The 23,235-nt window shown below is 36.7% G+C and overlaps 1 protein-coding gene across 1 annotated transcript in view; it reads left to right on the forward strand.

Moving 5' to 3' along the window:
- The first annotated feature begins 1,045 nt into the window (after nt 1-1,045).
- Nucleotides 1,046-23,235, forward strand: part of LOC124167596 — a 41,008-nt gene continuing 18,818 nt past the window's right edge. Inside the window, exons 1-3 of the mRNA XM_046545576.1 lie at nt 1,046-1,321; nt 17,078-17,181; nt 21,208-21,328. Coding sequence (XP_046401532.1) covers nt 1,046-1,321; nt 17,078-17,181; nt 21,208-21,328 — 501 coding nt within the window. The remainder of the gene's footprint in view (nt 1,322-17,077; nt 17,182-21,207; nt 21,329-23,235) is intronic.

Here is a 23,235-nt window from a genome sequence, read left to right on the forward strand (position 1 = left end):
AAATACTTCTATAATATAACATAAATATATATTTTTCGTATACTTACACACATACCACCATATGCATATGTAGAAAATATGAATTTCCAAATGAAATTTTAAGATATCGCATAGGCTTAGAATGCCTATTTTTGTGGCCGTCGCCTGATGAGGTAAAAATTAAATGAAAATATTTCATGAAAATAACAAATATTTCTTTTCTCGAACTGATCTACTTACGTGGACGCATTTTTTCTTTAGCTCAAACGGTTTTTTGTGACTAATTATTCCTTTATAACACTGGTGCCTTCCTCTTGAAATATATATGCCATACAAAGCGGTCGGATGCCAAAATTTGCCGGTATCTCATTCCTGATGATTTCATCTGTTACATTTTCATCATTTTCTCAGATATACGTTTTTATACCGTAGTACAGGCACAGAAAAATTTTAACCGAGTATACTCTACTTATCCTGAAAATTTCTCGATAAAACATACGTTAAACACGATTTATCAATAACAAAAATTATCGTTATGCGTCCACTTAAGCCTGAACAATGCGATCTTTGACATTTCAAACGTTCGGGTATACTAGGTGTTGACCATGATAGAAAGCATGGTATTTCCCATGGTATTTATGTTCTAAGGAGGCATAAAATCATGCTATTCCTCGCAAGACCTGTCGATCTTAGGTGGAGATGAAGGATGTTGTATCCCAAGATAAAAACGGTGGAAATGAGAAAGTCGCTGGAAAAATTATCGCGTGGGTGTCCTTTGGTCATCAGGCTTCAAACTCATCTCCCATCTTCTTTCCCACTTACCCCTTCCAGGGTTATTGGAAAACCCTGTATGCCTTCTCCTAATCAACCACGCCCTTTCAAACCTGTCATCCTTCCCTAAAGAGGAGACGACCTCGTTAACATCTCATTTTTTTCATAACGTCCTCGCAAAGACATGCAAATCACTCGATGGAAAAAATAATTAACCACGGTATTAAAAAAAAAATTAGTTTCAACCTCGCTGTTTGGTACCCCTTGTGATCGCTAGGGACGGCAAGGATATAATATGAAAAAAAAACTTGCTAAGGAAATTCGTCCCACGCCCAGAGTGCGTCAGTATGGATATGGAGTCTTGTATATAAATGGAGGCGGGATCTGTGGTTATTCGCGCACTCACCAACAACGAGTCCAACCGGCAACACAACATTCACCACACCACCAACAGGCTGAGACTCCTGAGTCGCCCTCAAGGCCCAACTTCGAACCCCGGCAGGTCTCCGAGCCAAGTCACCCACAGCTTCACCGCTCGGCAGCCAAGGAAAGACAGAGGCAAGTAGAAGAGGTAAATTCAACCCAAAAGAAATAATATTTGAACAGAAAATGTTAACATTTGCATAGAAACTATTGATTTAAGATTCCAAAGTAACAGTTTTTGAAAATTTTTGATAGTTTTCTCACAAAAAAACTAAACTTTTATTGCAATCTTTCATAATCAAACAAAATCCACAAATTAAATTCCAATAAAATGCATAAATCTAGTTTTTAAATTAAAATTTCAAACTCTCTTGAAAACTGAACTTTCTTTGCACTTTAATAAGCAGGAATTTTTCATCCTTGGAATAATAATTAATAGAATCCATATCAACATATTGCCCTCCAAGCAACCTCAAGGGATTTTTACTTCTCCTGGTGAATAAATTTGAGGAATTCTTCCCGGGTTCTGAACCAGTATAATTAATTCGGATAGTCCGACGTTTTGGAGGACGACTTGTCTTCCATTCTGTTGACCGTTCCATCTTGACTGTTACTCAATGAAAGTCCACTTTCACACATGCATGCATTTCCGAAACATCGGCCTAGACGGCTGAATTAACCTGGTTGAGAACCTGAGAAGAATTCCTCAACATTTAGGGAGTTTGGCAGAGGGATTGTATTTCTCCTCTACATGCAATAAGTTGCATGAAGGTGCAGACACAATGGATCTTGCATTTATGTGGCGGGTAATAGCTCTCAGCATGTGTGCAACATTCATTTTGCTAAGACAGAATTTGGGCTCACCTTTACATGTATAATAATTATAAAATATGACTTTATTTTATTTAATTACATAATTAATTGCATGCAATGCATAATTCATTGCAATCAGCTATAATAGGATGGAATTAGACTACTCAGAGAAGCACATATTAGGTGGGGTTGCTATCCGATTCATATGGCAGCACCAAAAAGCAAAAATATCTAAGCATTAAGGCAAGATTATGCATAGAATAGTACTAATTTTTTTACAAAAATACCCAAATCAGACCAAAATACTACAAAATGTAAATAAAATTTCTACTTGAGGCTTTCACAGCGCTTTCGACGTTCCGTGGTCTATGCTGGTCACATTTTCAGATCAAGTCTGAGTATTTCAGGTGGGATGCTCAGAAATCAGACCTGATCTGATATTGTGGCCGGCATAGGCCTCGAAACGTCATCCTGAAAACGAATTCGACGCAGCTAATCTGAAAACCAAATGGAAATTATTATAACAAAAAATGTAGAGGATACAAAAATTGCTTATGACAACTAATTGTACTCAAGAATAGCTGTAACGCACGAATCGACCTGTTTTATCTGTTGAGCAAATTATTCGGTATTATTTGGTAAGTTATCTACTAATAAAATAAACGTTCTTACGAAAGGCTAGTTAATAAATCACGGTACATTCTGTTGTCATCTATTATTCTTCTCAGGGCGAATAACATTTTGAATTTCTTCGTTCTACAATACACCTATTCCCACGATTTCATGTTTATTTCCAGTGTACTGTAGCATGTAGGGTCAGTCAAAATACCCTCGATGTCACTTATAAATATTTCACCCTGAAATTTATCTCAACTTTTGATCCAAATATTTAAAGAACGTTCACACCGTAATTTCCTCTCTAATTGTCACAGTAGATTCGTAACACTATCTAAAATATCATATCAATCGCTAAATAGCCTTTCCCGTATTCAATATGGACGCTCCATATCATTAATTAAGTCTTCATACAGAGTATCCCCTACACTGCAGTTGCAGGGTACTCTAAATGAGGTCTCACGAGGGGAAAGTATCCCATTTCTCTGACTTTGTCACCACACTAGCAAAGGATTATTTCATCAAATCCTTATTTGCAATTATCCTGACCCGTTATCTCTGTAACGAGTTTGCACCAAGTAAGATGATGAGTTATTCTAAATGCAGGGGTATTATTTTTATTCTAAGCTTTCCGACGTATTCCGGCCATCTGATATTATATGCATATCAGTTTGAGACGAGGTTGATTTACCATGACTTGTTTCTTTCTTACCATGAAAACGCAGGTTCATGTTCAGGTATACATGGGCAGAGGCATTTCTTGTAAAAACTCACCAATACACATTTCACCTACATTTTAACCTCCTCTTAATTCTTCCCCTGTAACCAAATTGGGGAGCGTGGTAGCCTCGTGGGTAGGTAGATTGGTGCTGATAGTGGGGTCCCGGGTTCAAAACCCAGTACGAAAGCCGAAGATCAAATACCCGCGAAGTGCGAAGAGGCCCTGGAAAACGAATTTGCAAAATTTGCAAACACGGAAACTTTTCAAAATAATATTTCCCGCATAAAGGAAAGTTCTCCCTCTTATTAGCAGACACCCTCCGTAGCCTGGCAAAGACAAAAGAATTTGCGACACTCAGTTTGATTGGAACAGTGAATTGTATAGCAATAGAACAGCAATAATGAGATAAATGCTATATTTGATTGCTTCAGCTACAGATAACTCGAACCATTTTCAACTTTCTGAGGGCAAAAGCATTTGCTAAACTAGTTAACAAAGGAATTTTCTATATGACATTGAATTAATCTTTTAAAAATGTAGCTCATAACACAAACGATTACTCATGTAATATTTTACAACAACGACATATACCGTTTAGCTGATAAATATTGATTTTTTAACTCAGATTTTAACTCATATTTCCTTCATTATTAATAATTTTTATTCACAATCACACTGAAGAGTGATATTCGCAACTTTCACCTAAATAACATAAAAATGACGTTGTGTCGGTTAAAATTCCGGGAAAAAGGATATCTTAAAACTACTTCGTTGGCAAAAAAAGTTGTGAATTTTATTCGATTTTTTTACCTCTTCTGTAATTAAAAAAAAAACTTTCAAATCACATACATGAAAATAAATTTCTTTGCATCAAACAGTCGTGGCCTTAAGGATGTTGGTTCGAGACGTATTGTTTTTTCACTTTTCATGAAAATCTCCAAGTATGCTCTAATAATTTCAATTAATCGGCTAATTGCCGTAAACATTTGGCCTATGATCTACGTTGCCTAAACATTTCACTTCAAAATACGTATTTTTACGTAGAATCCTACGGTGGTGCATACCTAAACATACTATAAATGTTAAATAATGCTAGAATATTTCTGAATTTCTGAATTTCCAAAAAAAACTGTTCGCTAGGTCTTACGAATCGTCACAAATAAAAATTACGGCCTTCACTGGCCTTCTGTTTGGGTAATAAATGCAGTAATGGACGTCAAATCATGTTAATTACATGAAAATAGCGCTACAGCCACCCTAAATAGCTGGAGAAAGTATTATATTTAAAATATAAAGATTGAATTATTCATATTCCTAATGTCATAATTTTGCTTTCTAATCTCTATAGGGGCCGTGTAAAATGGCAACACAATCTAAAAATAAAGACTAAGAAAATAGGCGAAAACTACTTGATTTGAATCGCTATGTCACGGCAGTGCATCTTCATTTTGACTTTGAAGTTGTTACCATGGGAACAACAGCAACACTGCCTCTTGCTTGTTAATCCCAGTGAAAGTGATTCATAGTTGCGCAATTCTCGACCGTTGCGCCAGATGTGTTTATCCCTGTAACTACGGGTACCTTTGTTTAGGATTGGTTTACACGAAATGATTAAAATCTCTCACCCGCTCGCGATACTATCTGAGCTCCATTTCCCGCGGCGAGCAACGATCTGGCATAGCCTCAATTTAACTCGGCAGCAGTATATATAGGACCTACATTTTCAGATAAAATATAAAGCGAATAAAATTCAAACTTCCTGCATCATTTGTAAGCATTTATCACTCTGGGAATAAAGGCCTGTGAAAAAAAACTCTTTGAGGTAAGACTATTTTTTTACAAAAGTATACTGTACCGCAAATATTTTGGCTGACCGCATCGGTTTTACGTCGCTTACAATTTGAGATTCTGGGGGATCAATTCATTGAAAATAAATATTTGGCTGTCGTGACTAAATAAATACCTATCCATTCAGCAATTAAGGAGTATCCATCCTGTGGCTAAATGTTTTTTAGTTACAATAGGACGCCAATTTATAAGTTTTGATTCGATTGAAAATGCAATATTCAAAAGTATAATGAGATGAAAATAGGATGTTTAAAAATCCTTATTGCATGTATGGAATTCCTATTTTTAAATCAAGCAAGTGTACATTCCATGCATGATGCTAGGTGTTTTTCCACTCCTAGCAATGCAGAAAATCTATGCCAGTGGTAAAACGGGGATAAAATTTCAATAAATGCCACGAACATATATTTTCTGCTTTACTTACCGAATTCTTGTTAATCGAAAAGTTTGTTTTTGCCAAAATATCACCAATAAGATTAGCGCAAATCATAAAGCATTTATTAAACAACCCAATAGTTATAATTTCCGCAGTACTTGAATAGAATAATTCCATGATTCGATAATAAACTAAAACTGACGTGGATGGGTTATAAAACTAGTAGAAAATATTGGTACATAAGTAAAATAAAAGTACGAATGGTGAATTCCTAAATCCAAAATTCAAGCATAAAATGATAAATGATATATAAAAAATTTTTAATAATAACATTACTTTCATTTGGACGAAATCTCATTTCAAACAAGCGAATTATGTGATGAAAGTTATGAAATTTATGACTAAACCATACTTCTTTTTTAATTATAGCAGATTAAAGTTACAAATTTGGCTTCAAAATTCTGCTCAACAAGATAGGAAAACAATCACTAAACACAGAGGCTGTAGACTAACCTTTACGCTATTTAACCCCACACTTTTTTGATGTATAATATGGTATTTCCTGGAGTATAGGTCATTTATACAAAAGTTAGCAGCCAACGTTTCTATTTATGTTCTTAAATCATCTTCAGGGCTATGTTAGAAAAAGTGTGAAACAATATAAAATACAGAGAATAAAACGATACACAATATTTATACATAAAAAAGGAACAATTGGGTTTTTTTTAAATACAATATAATTTAAAGAAATATGTATATATAAACATATATATAAGAACAGAATTTCCAATTCAGAATTCCATTCTGTTCTTATATATATGTTTATATATACATATTTCTTTAAATTATATTGTATTTAAAAAAAAACCCCAATTGTTCCTTTTTTATGTATAAATATTGTGTATCGTTTTATTCTCTGTATTTTATATTGTTTCACACTTTTCTAACATAGCCCTGAAGATGATTTAAGAAAATAAATTGAAATTTTGGCTGCTAACTTTTGTATAAATGACCTATACTCCAGGAAATACCATATTATATATTGAATAAGGTCAAGAAAAGAAAAAAATTTTTTTTTGATATCTTGATCAGCTAAAAAAGAATTAATTTTTGAAGCGCGCTCGCGAATTTGGCACATAGAATTATATCGATTAAATCTTATGTAGTAGCATAAGTATAAACATGGTAGCATAAGTATAAGCATAGTAGTGGATGTTTGTTTCCGCAAGACCACACTTATCGAACCTGATACACAGCTGGGCGAAAAATAATAAATTTGAAACTCTAAGACAGCAAATTAATCTCTGCCTTAATGTTTTTGCTCCGTCTATTCTAAAGTGCTTGTTGCCAAGGGGCACACTCATGGTTGGGCTTTGGAATGATGCAGCTCCCAGCTGCTCAAGATAGCCACGCCTCGAAGGGAATCCGATAAACAGGAAAAAAGACCTCTTTGGTGTCACTCCCATGATGCTTTGCCCCCTCTCTATCTCCTCCCATTTTTTGAAAAATTTTATCAACGGGTGTTCTCGAATTTCCCCTTTCCGAGATACGCCTCGCGTTTTTTTTTTAACTGCCGTTTTCTCCACGACCAATGGTGTTCAAACCATCTTCCGACCACGTGCCCGCCGTCTCAATTGACATTTTTTTTCTTAATTTTTGCCCACTCGGATATTTCAAAATAATTCCAGCCCGGTCATCTGTCATCTCGTATGCAGAAAGTTCCTTAGCCGGAGTACGGCCACGAAGACCAGATTCCAAGAAACCATTCGTAAAAGTCACAACAAAACATCCACTCCTTCGCAAATGAAGGGAAAAATATGTCGGAGAAGAGTTTGGAATTGTATTTTTATCGAGTGAAAGGGAACTTGATGGTAAAGAATAAGGGAAATGATTATTGCTAAGGAAAATGACATTGGAAAGGAAGAAATGGATAGAAACAGTGGACCAGAAACCTTGATTGACCGAGGTAAAAAATTAGACTGAAAACTGCACACCCTCCCAAAAATAATTTATACTGAAAAATAGCTAAAATATTTGTTCCAACGTTATTTGAACACGCTGCAGAAATAACCTGCACCGATATTTCATCCCAGATGGCCCTTAAAAATTAACAAGTAACCAAGGCTCGCTTTAAATTTTGCGCTAAATTTATCCACAACTCCATTAAAAAGCCAGTGATATAAATCACGCATAAAAACGAGTTTTGAAATGTGTTCAAATATTATGTTTGCTGTTCGTGACCATGAATTTCCTCCACGAACAACCAAAAACGTAAAAAAACTCAATTTTTTGTTCCTTATTCCAAAAATAGTTCATGTACTAAAATTTTTCCAACGAATCAATACCCTTTCTTTAGTTAAAGAATATGTGCTGGTAAAATTGGAAATCTATTCCAAGAAATTATCCCGAATTCAAATTTCTAGTCAAATTTTATAATTTCACTTGAGGAAATTATGCAATTTTTCTTCCAGAGCAAAATTCTGGAACTAGGAAACAAGTATCTCTCAAGGAATCCCTATCATTTAATACCATTCAAAGGAACTAAATAAATCTAGTATAATTAATATTTGGCAATTTGACACACATCATCATATTCAGTAGTGGATATTATTACTTTTAAGCCTTTAAAATCCCTCAGCTTATTTGATGTAATCTTGTAATACCGCAAAATTCCATGAATCAGATAAAAAAGACTGTAAGGCAATGAATTATATTTGTCCTTTTTTAGTCAAATTTTAATGAAAAAGAAATATTTCTAACGCACTTGTAGGCTTGCCCTTGGGTGGTGAATTTTGGTCAACTAACTGCTTTGCAAACACTCATTTACCTATCGCTAGTTCCCAAGGACTGCTTTCCTCTTAGTTTCCTTATCTATGCCTCCATTAATTGGACACGAATTTCACTAATTTAAAAGGGAAACAAATTACAAGAAATTGGAGCACGATGAAGGTCATCCAAATATCGATTCCGATTCATCTCCATCAGTAACTTACATATTTAAATTCACTATCTGAAATATAGACCCCAATTTTAAAGCAATTGCAAGGATACAAAACTAATTTTAAACGTTCTCATTTCGCACATGTTATATTTTTCAAGAGAAGGAAGATACCGCAAGGGAAATATTTCGTAACTACTGAACAAGGAGGCCAATGCCAAATAAAAAGTAATCGATAATTCCACCGAAATCCGCAGCGGTGGATAGGAAATCATAGGCCAATAGTTTGTAAATGAAACTTTATAATTATCATTAAAATATCTAATTTTATAAATATTTTATTTGAAAGAGCACACTTTATATCTTATTTTTTGGTGAAAATAAAAAGAAATCCGTAGCGGTGGATAGGGAATGATAGACCAACAACTTAAAAATAAAACGTAATAATTACCATTACAATATCCTATTTTATATATATATAATTTGAAAGTGCACACTTTATGCCTTATTTTTAATTGAAAATACAAACAAACTATTCGTTACTACCTTAGCCTGCCAAATATCTTGGAACAACTTGTATTCCTTGGCTTTTATGAGCCTATACTCAACTAAGTAAATACTTAACTGATATCATTGCAGAAAGAGATTAAGTTGACTAAACTGATGCCATAACTAAGGCTTAGAATTAATATTATGCTAAGGAAAGGCCATTTTCACACTATACAGAATTTTCAGTACTTAATATGACGGCTTTAACTACTCAGGTGATTTCTTTCCCTACGAATTGTACTTTTTGGAGCTATTTGAAAAGTAGCCGCTGTTCACATTTATGAAGTAAAATGCGTTAACGCAGTATCCCAACGGTGTACGCTTGGCTTAACTATATGGACCGTGGCACGACATTGTGCGTATGTGACATAGTCGAATACGATGACCTGAGCCATATATCCAACAGCAATATACTGAAGACAATACCATTCAAAATCCTTAAAAATAGAGCAGCACAACATATATTCTTGAAATATATCGCAGGATGAAATTTGCAATGAAAAGAACATTTGCTAGCCAGTATTCGAACCCAAATCTCTCGATTGCCCGTACTATCAGTTACTCCACCCCGCCATCGTATTGAAAAGCGAAGCTATAATAACTTTTATAAGGTCAAAAAATCGCATTTTATTTCAAGGCCCATAATCAGCACTCGTGATCATTTTTGAGTGAAAAATAGAAACAAGGTACTCGCCACTATCTTAGCCAGCTAGGTATCTTGCAACTGCTTCTATTCCTTGAGGTGTTTTAGCCTATATTATTTAAGATGCCACGGAATGGATTCAATTGAGCGGTAAGTTTTTAAATGATCTTCTTTAGGAATAACTTAGTGGCATAATTTATTGTTTAAGGCAAAGCTTTACCACTGAATGATCTCTGGCCTTACTTATCAAATCAAAATACCAAATTCCAACAATAAAAACACAAAGCACAATTCCATAAAATTTTTCAAGTCATTTGCAAATTCATGAAGGTGCCGTTGTGTTTCTTTTATCCTTAACCTGGGAAGTATCACTACAATAGAATGTTAGGAAATGTAACTCATTGACAGCTACAGAGCAAAGATAATGGGATGGTGTTAAAAAGTCTTAGTTCAATTTTCCCGCCATAATGTTGACAAACGCATCGTATCTTTTCAAATCGTTTTCTATATTTCCTTGTTGTCCTGGGGGTGCGCCAAAGACATACAGTTCAAGTATCTAAGATGTTTTCTTGAATATTATTTAGAAATAGACTGGCCCCAGTTTAGAAGACCTCACACAATCGCAGGTGTCAAAGGCGGCGGATAGTGTTGCGGGAACAACAACTTTTGTCATGTTTTCATAGCGGACGCGATAGTGGCAAAGAATGCCGAAAGTTATTTTTGAGTCAAACGGAAGGCAATCACGTACACCAGATCCAAATATCGCTTCCTCTCTACATTTTATAGGCCGGACCTTTGGACCGATCGAGTTTGGGCATTCACATCGGAATTAGATTACTATTCGATCGCAAAGGCGGAAAAAGCATAGAGCAAACGAAATTGTGATACAGAAATTAGTGCGTAGACACAAGTTTTAACTTTTAAGTCAAACGGCTTCAAGTAGTAAGTTTTAAAATGATTTTTTATGCTTGACTGGGAATAATGTATCTTCAAGTCTTACCAATCGGAATCAGACTTATATCTTTTGGCGATCGTCTACACGTATATAAAAGAGGATGGAAGCTTGTTCGTCCTCTATGCGTTTCCAAACGGCAGCACGGATTGTAACTAACTTCTGGTAGTGTCCGATGCGTCCTTGGAGTCGTTTTCTCATTACCGTTTGTAACGTCACGTCATACAAATTCTGTGTTTGGACACAATTCCTGCCGGGTAAGCACACCAATAGACAAACTCAAAGGGAAAACATAACTCAAAGGATTCTACACTTAACAATATATCCTCTCGGTTCAAACCTTTTTATGCGTTCAAACGACGTTTTTTGGTTTACGCGCATACGGACAAACATAACGATCAATTTTGTGGAGTAGGGGGATAAGTTGATCCCGTACGTGGTATAGGGAAATCGTTTTTTCCATTGCTCGCTGTTATATAAGTATGCCATAATAATACCTGCTTTGTTCCATAATCTAAAAATCCAGCCACGGGGCCATTTATTCCAAATTTCCCACTTCTCTGGGTACCATCCTTCTCAAGCAAAGCTATCTTTTCTCCTCAGGATTTCACACAACGCTTTCTACGGCAAGAGTTACATAAATCTACTTTTTTAAGGCCCGGAAATTCTTTCAGGTCCAATGTTCAAGCGCATCCCCTATCTTTTAATATTTCAGTACACTTTCCGGTGTCACAGCCACACTTACAGACCGTAAGTTATGCAACACTTCATTATGCAACAGGATCTTATGTAACCGATGCAGATACAAATATAGATATGAATTCCATCATCATGCAGAGATTCCTTCTCTAGCACCTTTTCAATCATCACAATTTCCATGATGGCAATTTTCCAAAATTAAGTCAAATGTAACGGAAGCAGGATATATCTACAATAAGCAAAGACGAGCCCAGCTGCAGAAAACCCTTCATTACGAGTAGATCAGAATAAAATATCTATCGCGCTATTTTTAACCATATATTTAAGCCCTTGGTTGAAAATGATTGGTCAAAATTAACTCTCTCAAGCGACCAGCGAAGCTAAAATCTATTTGAAATTTCTAAACCGTTAACCATTATTCATTATCTGATAATATTGTCAAAATTATTATGGATATGCCGTTAAGTTGAGAAAAAGTTTTTTTCTTTAGAAATACCTTAAGATGACATGGACTAATAGCGATAATATGGACTTAAACTACGATAATATTTTTTTTCACAAAGGAAAAGTTGACTGGGCCCTTAGCGGTAACATTTCACCGGAGTTTGTACCTAACTCAAAATGATTGGCGACAGAAAACTCCTGCCACACGAAGCACAAACAGTTATGGTACCTCCTACATGTAACTGAGGGAATGTTGAGAAAAATACCCCCTGCCGCGCACCAAAGAGGTAAATACAGGGTATCCTGTGGATGCTAAGATGTTTATTTGTGAATCTTTCATTCTTTAGCGCGATTTGTCACAAAATCGTGACTTAGAAAAAAGCAGGAGATCAAGACCATAAGGAAATCAAGCTAAGGGAACTATCATCGACAAGAAATCTTTTTTTCCAGGTCAATTCATTCATCGGCAATTTTTCTGGAAATGCAAAAAGCATTTTCAGATGCCCAACAATAGTGGATGATACTCGAAAAAAAGGAGAACAGAAAACTGAAAAGACTACGTATGTTACCGGAAAAAATCATTGAGATATTGTATGGGGGATGTCGCGAAACTATATACTTCTATCACAGAGTTATCTAAAAAAAATCAGCATGTATTGAAACATGAGTTGCAGCCAGTCTTCCTACTGAATTTTCTAAAAATTATTCTCAGGCTTAAGCGGGAAAATTCAAAGAATACTTCACACGCTATATATCAAATGAAGAGACCACGGTACACCGAAGGAATATTTATGATGGTTAGCTTGTTTAAGTCATCGAAGAGATAGAAAACACGGCGTCTGATTCAAAGAAGCACCGTCATCAACGTTGGTCTGTCCTGAAATTAGAGTCCCTGTAAAATAGAGTTCCTCGTAGTATCGGACAGATACCACAATCAAATTCTCTCTTACTGTTTTTAATGCTAGCTCATTTCTCACTTGGTCGATAAATTTCATCATATTTTCTCCCGCATCACATAGGCAATACTTCTACTCCTGACTTCTTCACAGAGGTCGAAAGAAGTTTGCAGTATTTTTCGGGGAGTGGGTTGAGAATGCATGATTTTTATGCGATACCTGAATAAACATTTTTGGACAGTTGATCAAACACTACAAATGAAAAATATTGGTCAACTAACCGTATATTCAGTCAGGCCTGCGGATTTCTCAAGCATTAGGGGGAAAACGATCCCATACCAACGAGGAAGAAAGCAGATGAGAAAGAAACAAATATCGAATAAATAACAAAGGAAAGGGCTAAGTTCAATCGTGACATCATTCTGAATAAATACGAGAAATGAAATCAAAAGAAAGGAAACTGAGATATCAGTATGCAGGAAAAAGGAATGGGCCAAGACTAGGGCTAATTTAGGGAAACAAAAATTTGCAGAATTGAAAGATTCCTGTTATCTAAGAAGCTATGGAAGAAGTTGGGAATAAATATTGTTAGTTTGGTTTAACTGTCGAACTGAACATACCACACACAGGGGGATCTACCTAATTAATTAAGGGAATTTTAGCTTAGAAACAAGGGAACAAACTGGATATGTAGCATACTTCTTCATGTGAGTGAGGCATTAACGATGAATAATTAAAGCAGATTATTCATCGATGGAAGCATTCGACATGTGGTGATACACATGAATGATAAAATCAAATGTAACGACCAATTGAGTCATGTGGAAGTTGTCAGAAGAATGGGAAAGAAGTCTTTGATAACCTTCAGAGGAAGGCAAGACAGTTTGTACGGCCTCATCATATGAGGCATGACTTGATTAAGGCAATCATCGATGGACAAGTGGATTGCAATAACGACAAAGGAAGGCGTCGGATAAAATATATGGAACATAAAGGATATTAAAGAGCTAAAGAAATCTAATAAGATTGGCTCCTGCAGGAACCGAGTGGATTGTTGTAATTAAATAAATAAATTACAAATTTTGTTTATTTTCAGTTGGGTTCTGTGTTTACTTCGCTATGTTTATCGCTAATGTTTTGTCATCGTTGGTTGGCGGCCAAACATATTTATTTATTTATGTACTCTCAGCAACAATACTTTTCTAAGGAGATGTTCTTTAAATGAAGTGTCAATCGACCTGAGTTGAAGTCTTGTTATTCATTTACGCTGTTATCAGCGTCTTCCAATGAAAATATTAGCTCACGTTAAGAAACTAACATGGAGACTGTGTCAAACCAATCTTACGATTAACTCGTACGTTTCTGTGGTTGTAAAATAGATAATTTGTTCATTGTTTTTTGGGTATCATACAGAGGTTGATTTTATGTAACAGCGCTTCAGCGAAAATCAACCATAAAGACGGTTACGCATTCGATAATTATCCCAGATACGTTGTTAAATACAAAATTCCATAAAAAAAGGGTGTTCGAATTAAAATAGATGGAACAGGGAGTCCGGAAACACAGTGCGGATAAAGTGAAGAAGCTGGAAGGATGTCCAGAGAAATATTGTTTAAATAATGAAAAAACGAAGGCAAAAATAATGGAAAAACAAATATATTTGCATTCATAGATTCAACATCCTTTACAGGCTCCACTTGAAAGCAGAATAACCTCCTACGATTCGACACGCTGGTAATTCTGCGATCAGTCTTAACTTACACTTTATTTATCCACAGAATGGTTTTATTAAATCACGACCATGGTTTCGACGGTTTAAGTCATCTTCACAGACGATTAAAGATTTTATAAAACATACTGAGGGAAAAAGTTTCAGTTTCTGATGTAATAAGTTTCTGATTCGCGGCATTCAGGTTCGTAGTAGGGTATATTTCTGGGTTCTGTCCACGTTGTCATTTTGATGGCAACGTTTCACCTACTGTGCTGCAGGCGTCCTCATGCGAGGCTAAAGTGGAGAGCGCTTCGAGGCTGTCCGATATTTATACGTTAACGCCAGTCTCCTTCTAACGTATAAATGTAATAAATGTATAAATATCGGACACCTTAGAAGCGCTCTCCTCTCCAGCCCGGCCTGAGGACGCCTGCGAAACAGTAGGTGAAAAGTCGCCATCAAAACGACTACGCCGACGGAATTTATTTAATTATTTAAATTGTTCATATATAGTATTTCTGCCAATTTAAAGTGAATCAGTAACATGATAATAACGGATATAAGTAGGACGTTTAAAACATGAGCAGCAACAAGAACATAAGAGACAAGATTACAACTTACAAATTCAAAAATAAATTCAACGGAAATATGAAAGGGTAAGAAGGTGTAGCATAAGGTTTTTACAGTTACATGGAACATAGCAAGGTTGATGAAAGAGCCAAATGAGAGAAACTGAAAGATTCGACATTATCTGTTAGAGAGTTAGGAAGTTAGGAGAGGCGGCAGAACAAGGGACTTTTAACAGGAGAAAGTCAAGGGATAGGTAAGTGGAGGAAAGAATTAGAACTAGAGGAACGGCTCGGGAGACGGACATTAACAAACGAAAGTAATTCATGAGAATCAATATTCGATTGAGGATATTTTAAATTAACTTTGAGTCAATTAACAGTGGCGGGCGTAACTTCGTGGAAATCCATAATCGTAGGAATAGAATTTGCTATTTTTTTAAGTTGTTCACATATAGCCTCTCACCTGTCTGGTGAGCGGTCTCAATAAATTACCATGTGAAAATAGCAAAGTTATTATTCCTTCAGTTCCCATAATTTTGAGTCATTTTTTTGCAATCTGAATGGAGAGATTCGGGATGCCAATGGAAGATATAAAGCTGGAAATTTACCCCACTGCGAACGAAGTTAAAGTTATTCATTCAAAATGTTCAGCAAATTCCACAAAGTATCGCCGGAAACCACCAACTTCGGACAGCTAATGACAATAATAATAATAATAATAATAATAATAAACGTCTTTATTGGGCGAGATTGGGACTATAAAGTCCCATCTTCGATCTAACCCCTTGTCATACATGAAATATATGCAGTTAAATACATTGTCAAGTTGCTCATGGTTTTACATGCAGAGAAATTACATAAAAATGAATAGAAATTCCATTTTCAATCAACTAACGAGACAAAAGAGAATATGAAGAACCAAACGGGAGTGTTTTTGGTGGAGTGGGATATGAAGATTCGGCGATAGCGAGTCCGCCTCGATCCGGAGATGGTCTGACCTATCTCGTGTCGCCCCGTCCACTGCCCCCGCCGATGGATGCCCTCCCCTCCTGCTGCCCTCAACCCCCCGCAAGACCATCTCGTGACCACCCGAGAGCGGTTGTATATGTGAACAGGTACCGGTCGAGCCCAGTTGACTCCCCGCTCAAGACCGAACGCGGGTGCATCGTCCACGGGCGGAACAACCGCCGCTGTCATAGGCAATTACGAGAGGGAGGGGCTCGAGGAACGTTGCGGGTACCTCTATCCTCCCACAGAAGATCCAGTCTTTCGTTCCTGGTCTAATCCGGCGGCAACAAACATCTAGCTGACTCTGCTCCGCTACGAGAGCAACTCCCTCCCTAGAACTACTTCGCTTCCGACTTCGCTCCGGGGAACATTCAAGCTCCAACGAAACATTTTTCGCCTAGAAACGGTGCCAAACAGAGCACTGCTACCATTTCTAAGGCTTTTCCGCCTCGTGTGACTGGTATCCTTGGGAAAGCCTTGTATTCTGCAACATAAACCTCGTACAGAGAACATCGGAAGTGTTTTGCGGGGCTCAGCTTTTGTTTCAAAATCTACGATCACATCACCTGCGTGCCGATAATATTTCCTCAACCTTAGTGTGAAACCCAAGTGTGACAATATGACAGCATTATTTGAACCATAGACGAGAAAAAACTTCTTTAAAGGTCAGCTTCCAGTTATTTCTAGTGAATTAGGGAGATATTGAGAGTTTTTGGAGTTTCCATAACACTGAGACAGGTTTCAGACATACATTTAAAAAGGAGCAGGATTGTATCCTTTTCAGGATAAAAATACACAATCACACGCACAAGACACTGAGAAAAACAGGAACGAACATTTTGCTTGAGAGTGAAAAATTGCAGTTCGGTGTTCATAGTAATCGATCCCGTTGACGTTAAGCGACGGACTACTTGTGGGAGGTGGGAGTTTTACGATCAGTACATTGGGACCCACGTTTGGTATGGGAGATAAGGGATCCGAACAAAGGAGAAGGAAACCTAAGACCCTGCGGAGGACCTTGGAGGGAAGGAGGTCGCAGGAAGCTGTCTGGAGATCGTCAGCGCCCACGAGGACCGTGTTCAGGCCCCTAAAGTGCAGACCTCCTTCTTGTGTCGCCCTCAGGTACCCGCTTCGAATCCCGCAGAGCAGGAAGGAAGTCCAGAGTCCAGAGGCATGAAGTTCATCGTGGTCCTCCTAGTCGTTGCGGTGGGAGCTTTTCTCGACAGGTGAGTAAAGAGTTACCTCAGGGACAGTGGCGGATTTAGAATGAGGGGTCACAGGGGTCATGATCAAATGAAATACCCCAAAATTTTATCAAAAATTTTCATTTTTCATAAGTTTGATAGTTTTTATATTCTGAAATGTCTAGAATTCCCATCTGTTATTAAGAATAAAAATGAAATTTTTTGCTCCAAATTCCTTTTAAAAATGGGCATTTAAAAACATTTTTCACGCGAGAACGTCCAACTCTTCCGGGGGGGTATTGCATACTCCCCGGACCCACATCATGACCCCACCCCGATTTTATACTCCCACTCGTATTTGTTGTGTCTTTCATCCTGATATGTCGCTTGTTTAACCCTCCTAGTGCCGCGGGACGATATATTGGCTTTTGCTTCTCATCCGAAAAGTGCTAAGAGCTGGAATATCGGCTTTGATTCACTAAATTGTTAAAATTAATAATTGTACAAGAAACTAAATTCTTGAATGGAAATTAGGATTAATTATACAGATGAAAATTAATATAATGAGAGTAAATTTTAATAAAACAAAATGTTGATGTACCAAAAAATAACATTACATATTATTTTTCTGGAATATGTCACTTATAGCTTAAATACATTTGGCAGTTTGACTCCTAGAAGGTGGTACTAAGAGGGTTAATGCATACGCCATCACTTTGAAATGCCCAGGGAAGCGTAATGGAAACCACTGTCAACATTTACCTTTATCACTGCTAATTTAAAATCACCTTCGAGTATATATTGAGGAAAATTTTTCATAATTTAAGTACAGTTAGAGAGTCTTTTAACGATGAATCTCGTGGAATGCTATCATATCAATAAACAAAATTTAACTACCTATTTCCCGCGATTAATTCAATTTCAACACCGGTTTACATGCGTTTGCATTATCGTCAGGTTAAATATTCTTAAAAAGGAAGACTTGAGAATCCACCTGAAGATAATGCAAAACGCGTTTAAAACGATCGAGAAATTGAGGAATATTTCGATTAACGTTTCATTTATTAACACAGAAAACGGTCGCCAAGGGTTTCTTCTATCTTCCCTGAAAACCTGAAATTGATATCATAAGGTTTAAACGAACATTACGTGCAGGTGGATACGATAACCCTTTTTTTATTGTCTTTAAGAGTTATTCACTCGGTTTATGGCTCAGCCACGGTCGGAGTTTCAAAATCTGACCCTATCATAGTCCTGTGGCAGAATCTACTCCTTCAGATACTATTTCTGTCTGCTTGAAATTATCATTGACCTGGTGGAAACCCCGGGTAGATTAAACCAAAATTGTATGGCAAGAAGGTCTTAAGTATTAAAATCAGCTAGCAGATAGGTCACCGCAAAGAACACCTTGGTTCAATTCCTGATAAAAAAAACAGCCCTAATTTTTGGTTGTAACCACAGCTGTCATAATTTCTATTACACTCATCGTAATTTCGCAAATTGCAACAACTGGGATTAGCTAATTACAATGTTAACGTGCTTATTTTTTATCAAATAAAAACTGATTAAGCCTAGATTATATTGATGGAGCTCGGTGCAGTTTTGTATTCATTTTGAACAACAATGACCTCAGGAAAAGGTCAAGAATACAAGCGTAAAAAAGTCAAGCATCAAGTCAAGAATACAAGCTCCATTATTTGCTTGAATATTTTTCGGGACTCCCCAAAGGCCAGAGAATTCCATAAAGATAACTTCGCTTAAGGATTTTTTCCAAACAATACACCAAATGCGTGTATCTTAGATGAATAAAGGATATTAAATATTATTAACTGTTGCAATTAACGATCGCTGAGGGTTGAAATCCTGGATATGTTATGAACTGTACGGAATCAAAGTCAATTTGCGAAAATGCATCGGGACGTAAAAACTTTATTTTATCTATTATTTCCTGACTACATCAGTTAATTCTCTAATGGAGTTGTTTTTCAATATGTTCAAAAATTTATCTTTTGATCAGGAAAAAAGGGGAAATTTTTGTGATGGAATGCTTTCTCATCAGTAAAACTGAAATCATGTGAAACCATTGAATTTAAGGGAGCTGTGTCTGCTGGAGGAGTGGCGATCATGAGTCTAAGCTCATATCACGACCACTTTCGAGAAAACAGGGCGAAGTTCGTGGAAAGTGGAGGAATGTTTGGGATGTAGATGAGATAGTGAGTTTCGGGAAGATTTGAGAGGAAACAGCTGCGGCTAAGAAAAAACATTTGATTTAACGCGTGTAGTTCCCAGAGAAATATCGCTGTCTGGCCATGTGAATTCCCCCATTGAATATGCCGAATAACTGCAGGAGAGGGATGTATACCTGATTGCAATGGTATTCCAGAAAAATCGTCATAACCTGGCAATCACATATATGATGCATGACGTTATTCCTTGAAGAATATTACGAATTTGTAGCAATGTGGTTATTAAGAGGATGCACTCTAACGGTGTCATTAAGCCCTTTTTCGCGAAGAATTTCTCGTCAAAAACTTACTGTCCCATCTTCAAAATTTTAGAATGCATAGATATCCCGAAACATGGTGAAAATTTACGTGTACCTCAAATTTTAAAATATTAATCCATTTTTTATTCTGAGATGAAATGTTGTCTGAGCTCTCCACTATATTCGAAAGAAAGCATTTCGGATAAAAATTTTATATTACCTGTAAATTTCAAGATGTTAGAATGAGCTTAAAACGAGCAACAATTCGCCTAAAAAAGAGAAAATACGATAGGATCAAGAGGAATTATGACTGTAAATTTCAAAATTTTTGGGATGAAATGCTTTTCTATGGGAATATATTGGTGGAAACGTCCAGCAAGTGTTTAGCTTCTGTGCAAAATAAGGGTTTGGTGTAATTAACGTGCTTCCGAAGGAACTAAAAACGTAAAGGGTACGTGATAGAATAATTAAATTCACGTAATGGCACGCACTCTCTGATCACGATGTTTTAGCTCCAGTCGTCTTAACCTGAAAATGGTTGTGGTACATAATTTCCAATAGCTAGAGACATTACTTTCATCGTAAATATTTCAGAACAATAAGGAATACTTTAATAAATATGTGATTATTTTATTTTTTCCATGTTACGGCTTATATCGCTTTTGTTTTTACCCATAGCTTACTAACCACATGATTTTAGAGGTTATTAATGCTTACACTTGTTTGAGGATTGATTTATAGATTGTTGGTGAGTGTTTACCACGAAATATTTGTATGCCACAATACTGGAGCAGATTTTAGCAGAAACAGTATCATCATAAGTACAATATTAAATAAAATGATTACTAAATGTTTGATTTAAATTGATTGTTTTAATATTTATCTTTCATTAAAGATTATGCTTGACTGCTTAGCCAAAAATTTTCGGATAACATTTTTTAATTCTACGACTTGATTTTCTTAAGCATTTTTTGTCAAAGCAGCCGATTGTAACAATTGTAATTTATAATGTTTCACTTCAGCTTCAGCATGTATTTTCATTATTCATTCAATGAATCAATCGCTCGCAGCCCCTAAACTTAATTATTACTGTTGCTCTCAGATTATGATTATACCTAACACTGGTTTAGTTTACAACTGAGTCAACTATTATAAAATATTAATTAATAAAATTCAAATTTTAATACCTTAAAATATAAAAATAATCTAAAAAGATAAAGAAATAAATTATTACCTACGACAATCATTCATCACGCTCAAACAACAATTTCCTAAAAGAAAGAAAAGAGAATTTTGTTTTCCTTGCCAATTACACCTAACTACCATAAAATTTTTGACCCAAAATGCCCCTAAAACGTTAAGCAATTGGTAACACTGCAATACAGAGAGAAAATTTAGCGTTTCAGCAATTTTTCCCAGGGTTTCAGACGATTTTGGAGGGAGGTCGATTGTATGACTTTTTGGTCGTATGACGTCTCGTTCACCCAAAACATTTGCATGTGTATCGACGCACTCTGGAAGAAACTGTGATTTTGTTTTACGCGTATTTCTTTTGCTTTCTCGGCCGCTCGTGCTGATTGCAGGACCGCGGAGGCGTTTCCACACTGTGCGCCGTGCCCGGACGGGAACTGCGACCTTCCCCAGCCGGAAGACTGCGAGTACGGCATGAAGATGGACGCCTGCGGAAGGATGGTCTGCGCAAGGGTAAGCAAAAACTTAATCACATTTTACGGCGAAAAATATTAACGGAACAAACTCGGAAATTTCTCCCGCTATATATCGTCTTCAATAAAAAGGATTAATCTATCGTAAATCTAAAAGGATGATATCCTGAAGAGAATACTGCCATTAAATAGCCTCGGAATACTCCGTACCAGTTATGTGCGACAGGGGTGCAGCTAGGAATTAAAGCTATAGGGTTTTTTTGGCGCAACTAATACTGGGGGGCTGAGGGGTATGGAACATAGCCAGGGTAAGCGAGAGGTGCAGGGACCCATCCCCCAGAAAAAATTAAGAGAAATGGTTCAAAATGGTGAGTTTTACGGCTTTTTGAGGGATATTCTATGAATCCTTAAACTGGACTAAAGGTAATATTAATACAATTAAGTAAAATAGATCTTACTTGACAATTTCTATGAGCTCATTTTCTATCCCCCAAAATCTCCCCCTCCCTGCGCCACTGATGTGCGATAAGCAATTGAGGATGGATATCTTTACGAGCCGCACGGATAACAACATATATTAGAACCCCGTTACATTTCCAGGACCGACAGAAGCGACATTTTAAAGAGATATTTTGTCGAACGGATAGGTATGAGATTTAATTTTTCCCCCGCCAGATGAAGGACTTCAACAAATTCTAGGCGTAATGTCGTTGGAGCATTTCCTTTTTATATGGAAACGGCTAGAGCCCTCTCGCCTGTTGAGGCGACTTAAGCGGCAGTATGTGCATATTGCTGTATATGTCGACTGTGTAGAGGGAAGAGAGTACATCAACAACATTCAGCTTGACGACAGAGATGACGATGCGATGTTTCCGTTTCATGCACAGAGTTTAGGTGATATTATATTCGTCACTGACAACACCGAGAAATCTTAGATAATACCGTATCAGCAAATGGCGGCGCTTATCATTCCTCCAACGGTAATGCATGTGCAAGCCATAATGAGCCTTTGATTTGCATAGGACCTCGTTGCGTCCATGGAAATTCCGAACAAGTTTAATGAACCCTGGCCTATCAGTGAACTCTTGCTGGCCGGCAAGATTGCTGTTAATTCAATATTTTGAATGAATTTTAATCATGAAAATATTTCTCGATTTAGTAATTTCAATGTGAGTTTCAAGCGAAGATTCTCGAATTATTATTCATTGTATCTACTTCTGAGGTTCTTGTCCCAATTTTCAGCTCCATAGAGGACTTTAACCTTTAACAATATCCGATCACTGCCAAGCTTTTCTCCAGATAGTTGGGCTACGGGCCACAAGGCAGCGATAAAAATCGTTTGAATCGTATTTCTCAACCAAGAAGTTTTAATAAAACCAATCCTGTTCCAAAATTCACACGACCCTTTCAATTCCTCAACCTCAAGATTTCCACAGTTGATTTCAGATGTGGTAGGCCTTCATTTTTGCAAATACATTATAAAAAGCCACAGCTTTTTGTAAATTTTCGGCATTACATTTCAATAATGCAAATTTTGCTCATCATGCGGAAACTCCGAAATTGACGAGAAAATTTCATCGCCATGTTCAGTTTTAAAATGATGTCGATGGGAGATCAAAAAATACTCAACTCATCGGTATTTTTTTAAAGCAAAGTCATCAATCTTAAGCTACAGTAAAAATAAATCCGTTGCAAAGATAAGAATATGAATGAAGATGAGAGAACAAATACATTATTAGCCGGTCAGGTAGCCAAGTAAGAAAGGAAGCAAATTGAAAACCAAGGGGAATATATGGATGAGTCCCAAGTTCATCCCGTCGAATCCCGTCCCGTCAAATCTTACTTTTTGCTTTCGCTTGGGGTACATTATAATACCCCCATGAAACTCGAATTCCTCCGCCAATAACGGAATTGAGTGGCAACTGTAGAAAACCAATTTAAAAGTGC

This window comes from Ischnura elegans, chromosome 11 (assembly GCF_921293095.1).
Source record: "Ischnura elegans chromosome 11, ioIscEleg1.1, whole genome shotgun sequence".
Lineage (NCBI taxonomy): Eukaryota > Metazoa > Arthropoda > Insecta > Odonata > Coenagrionidae > Ischnura > Ischnura elegans.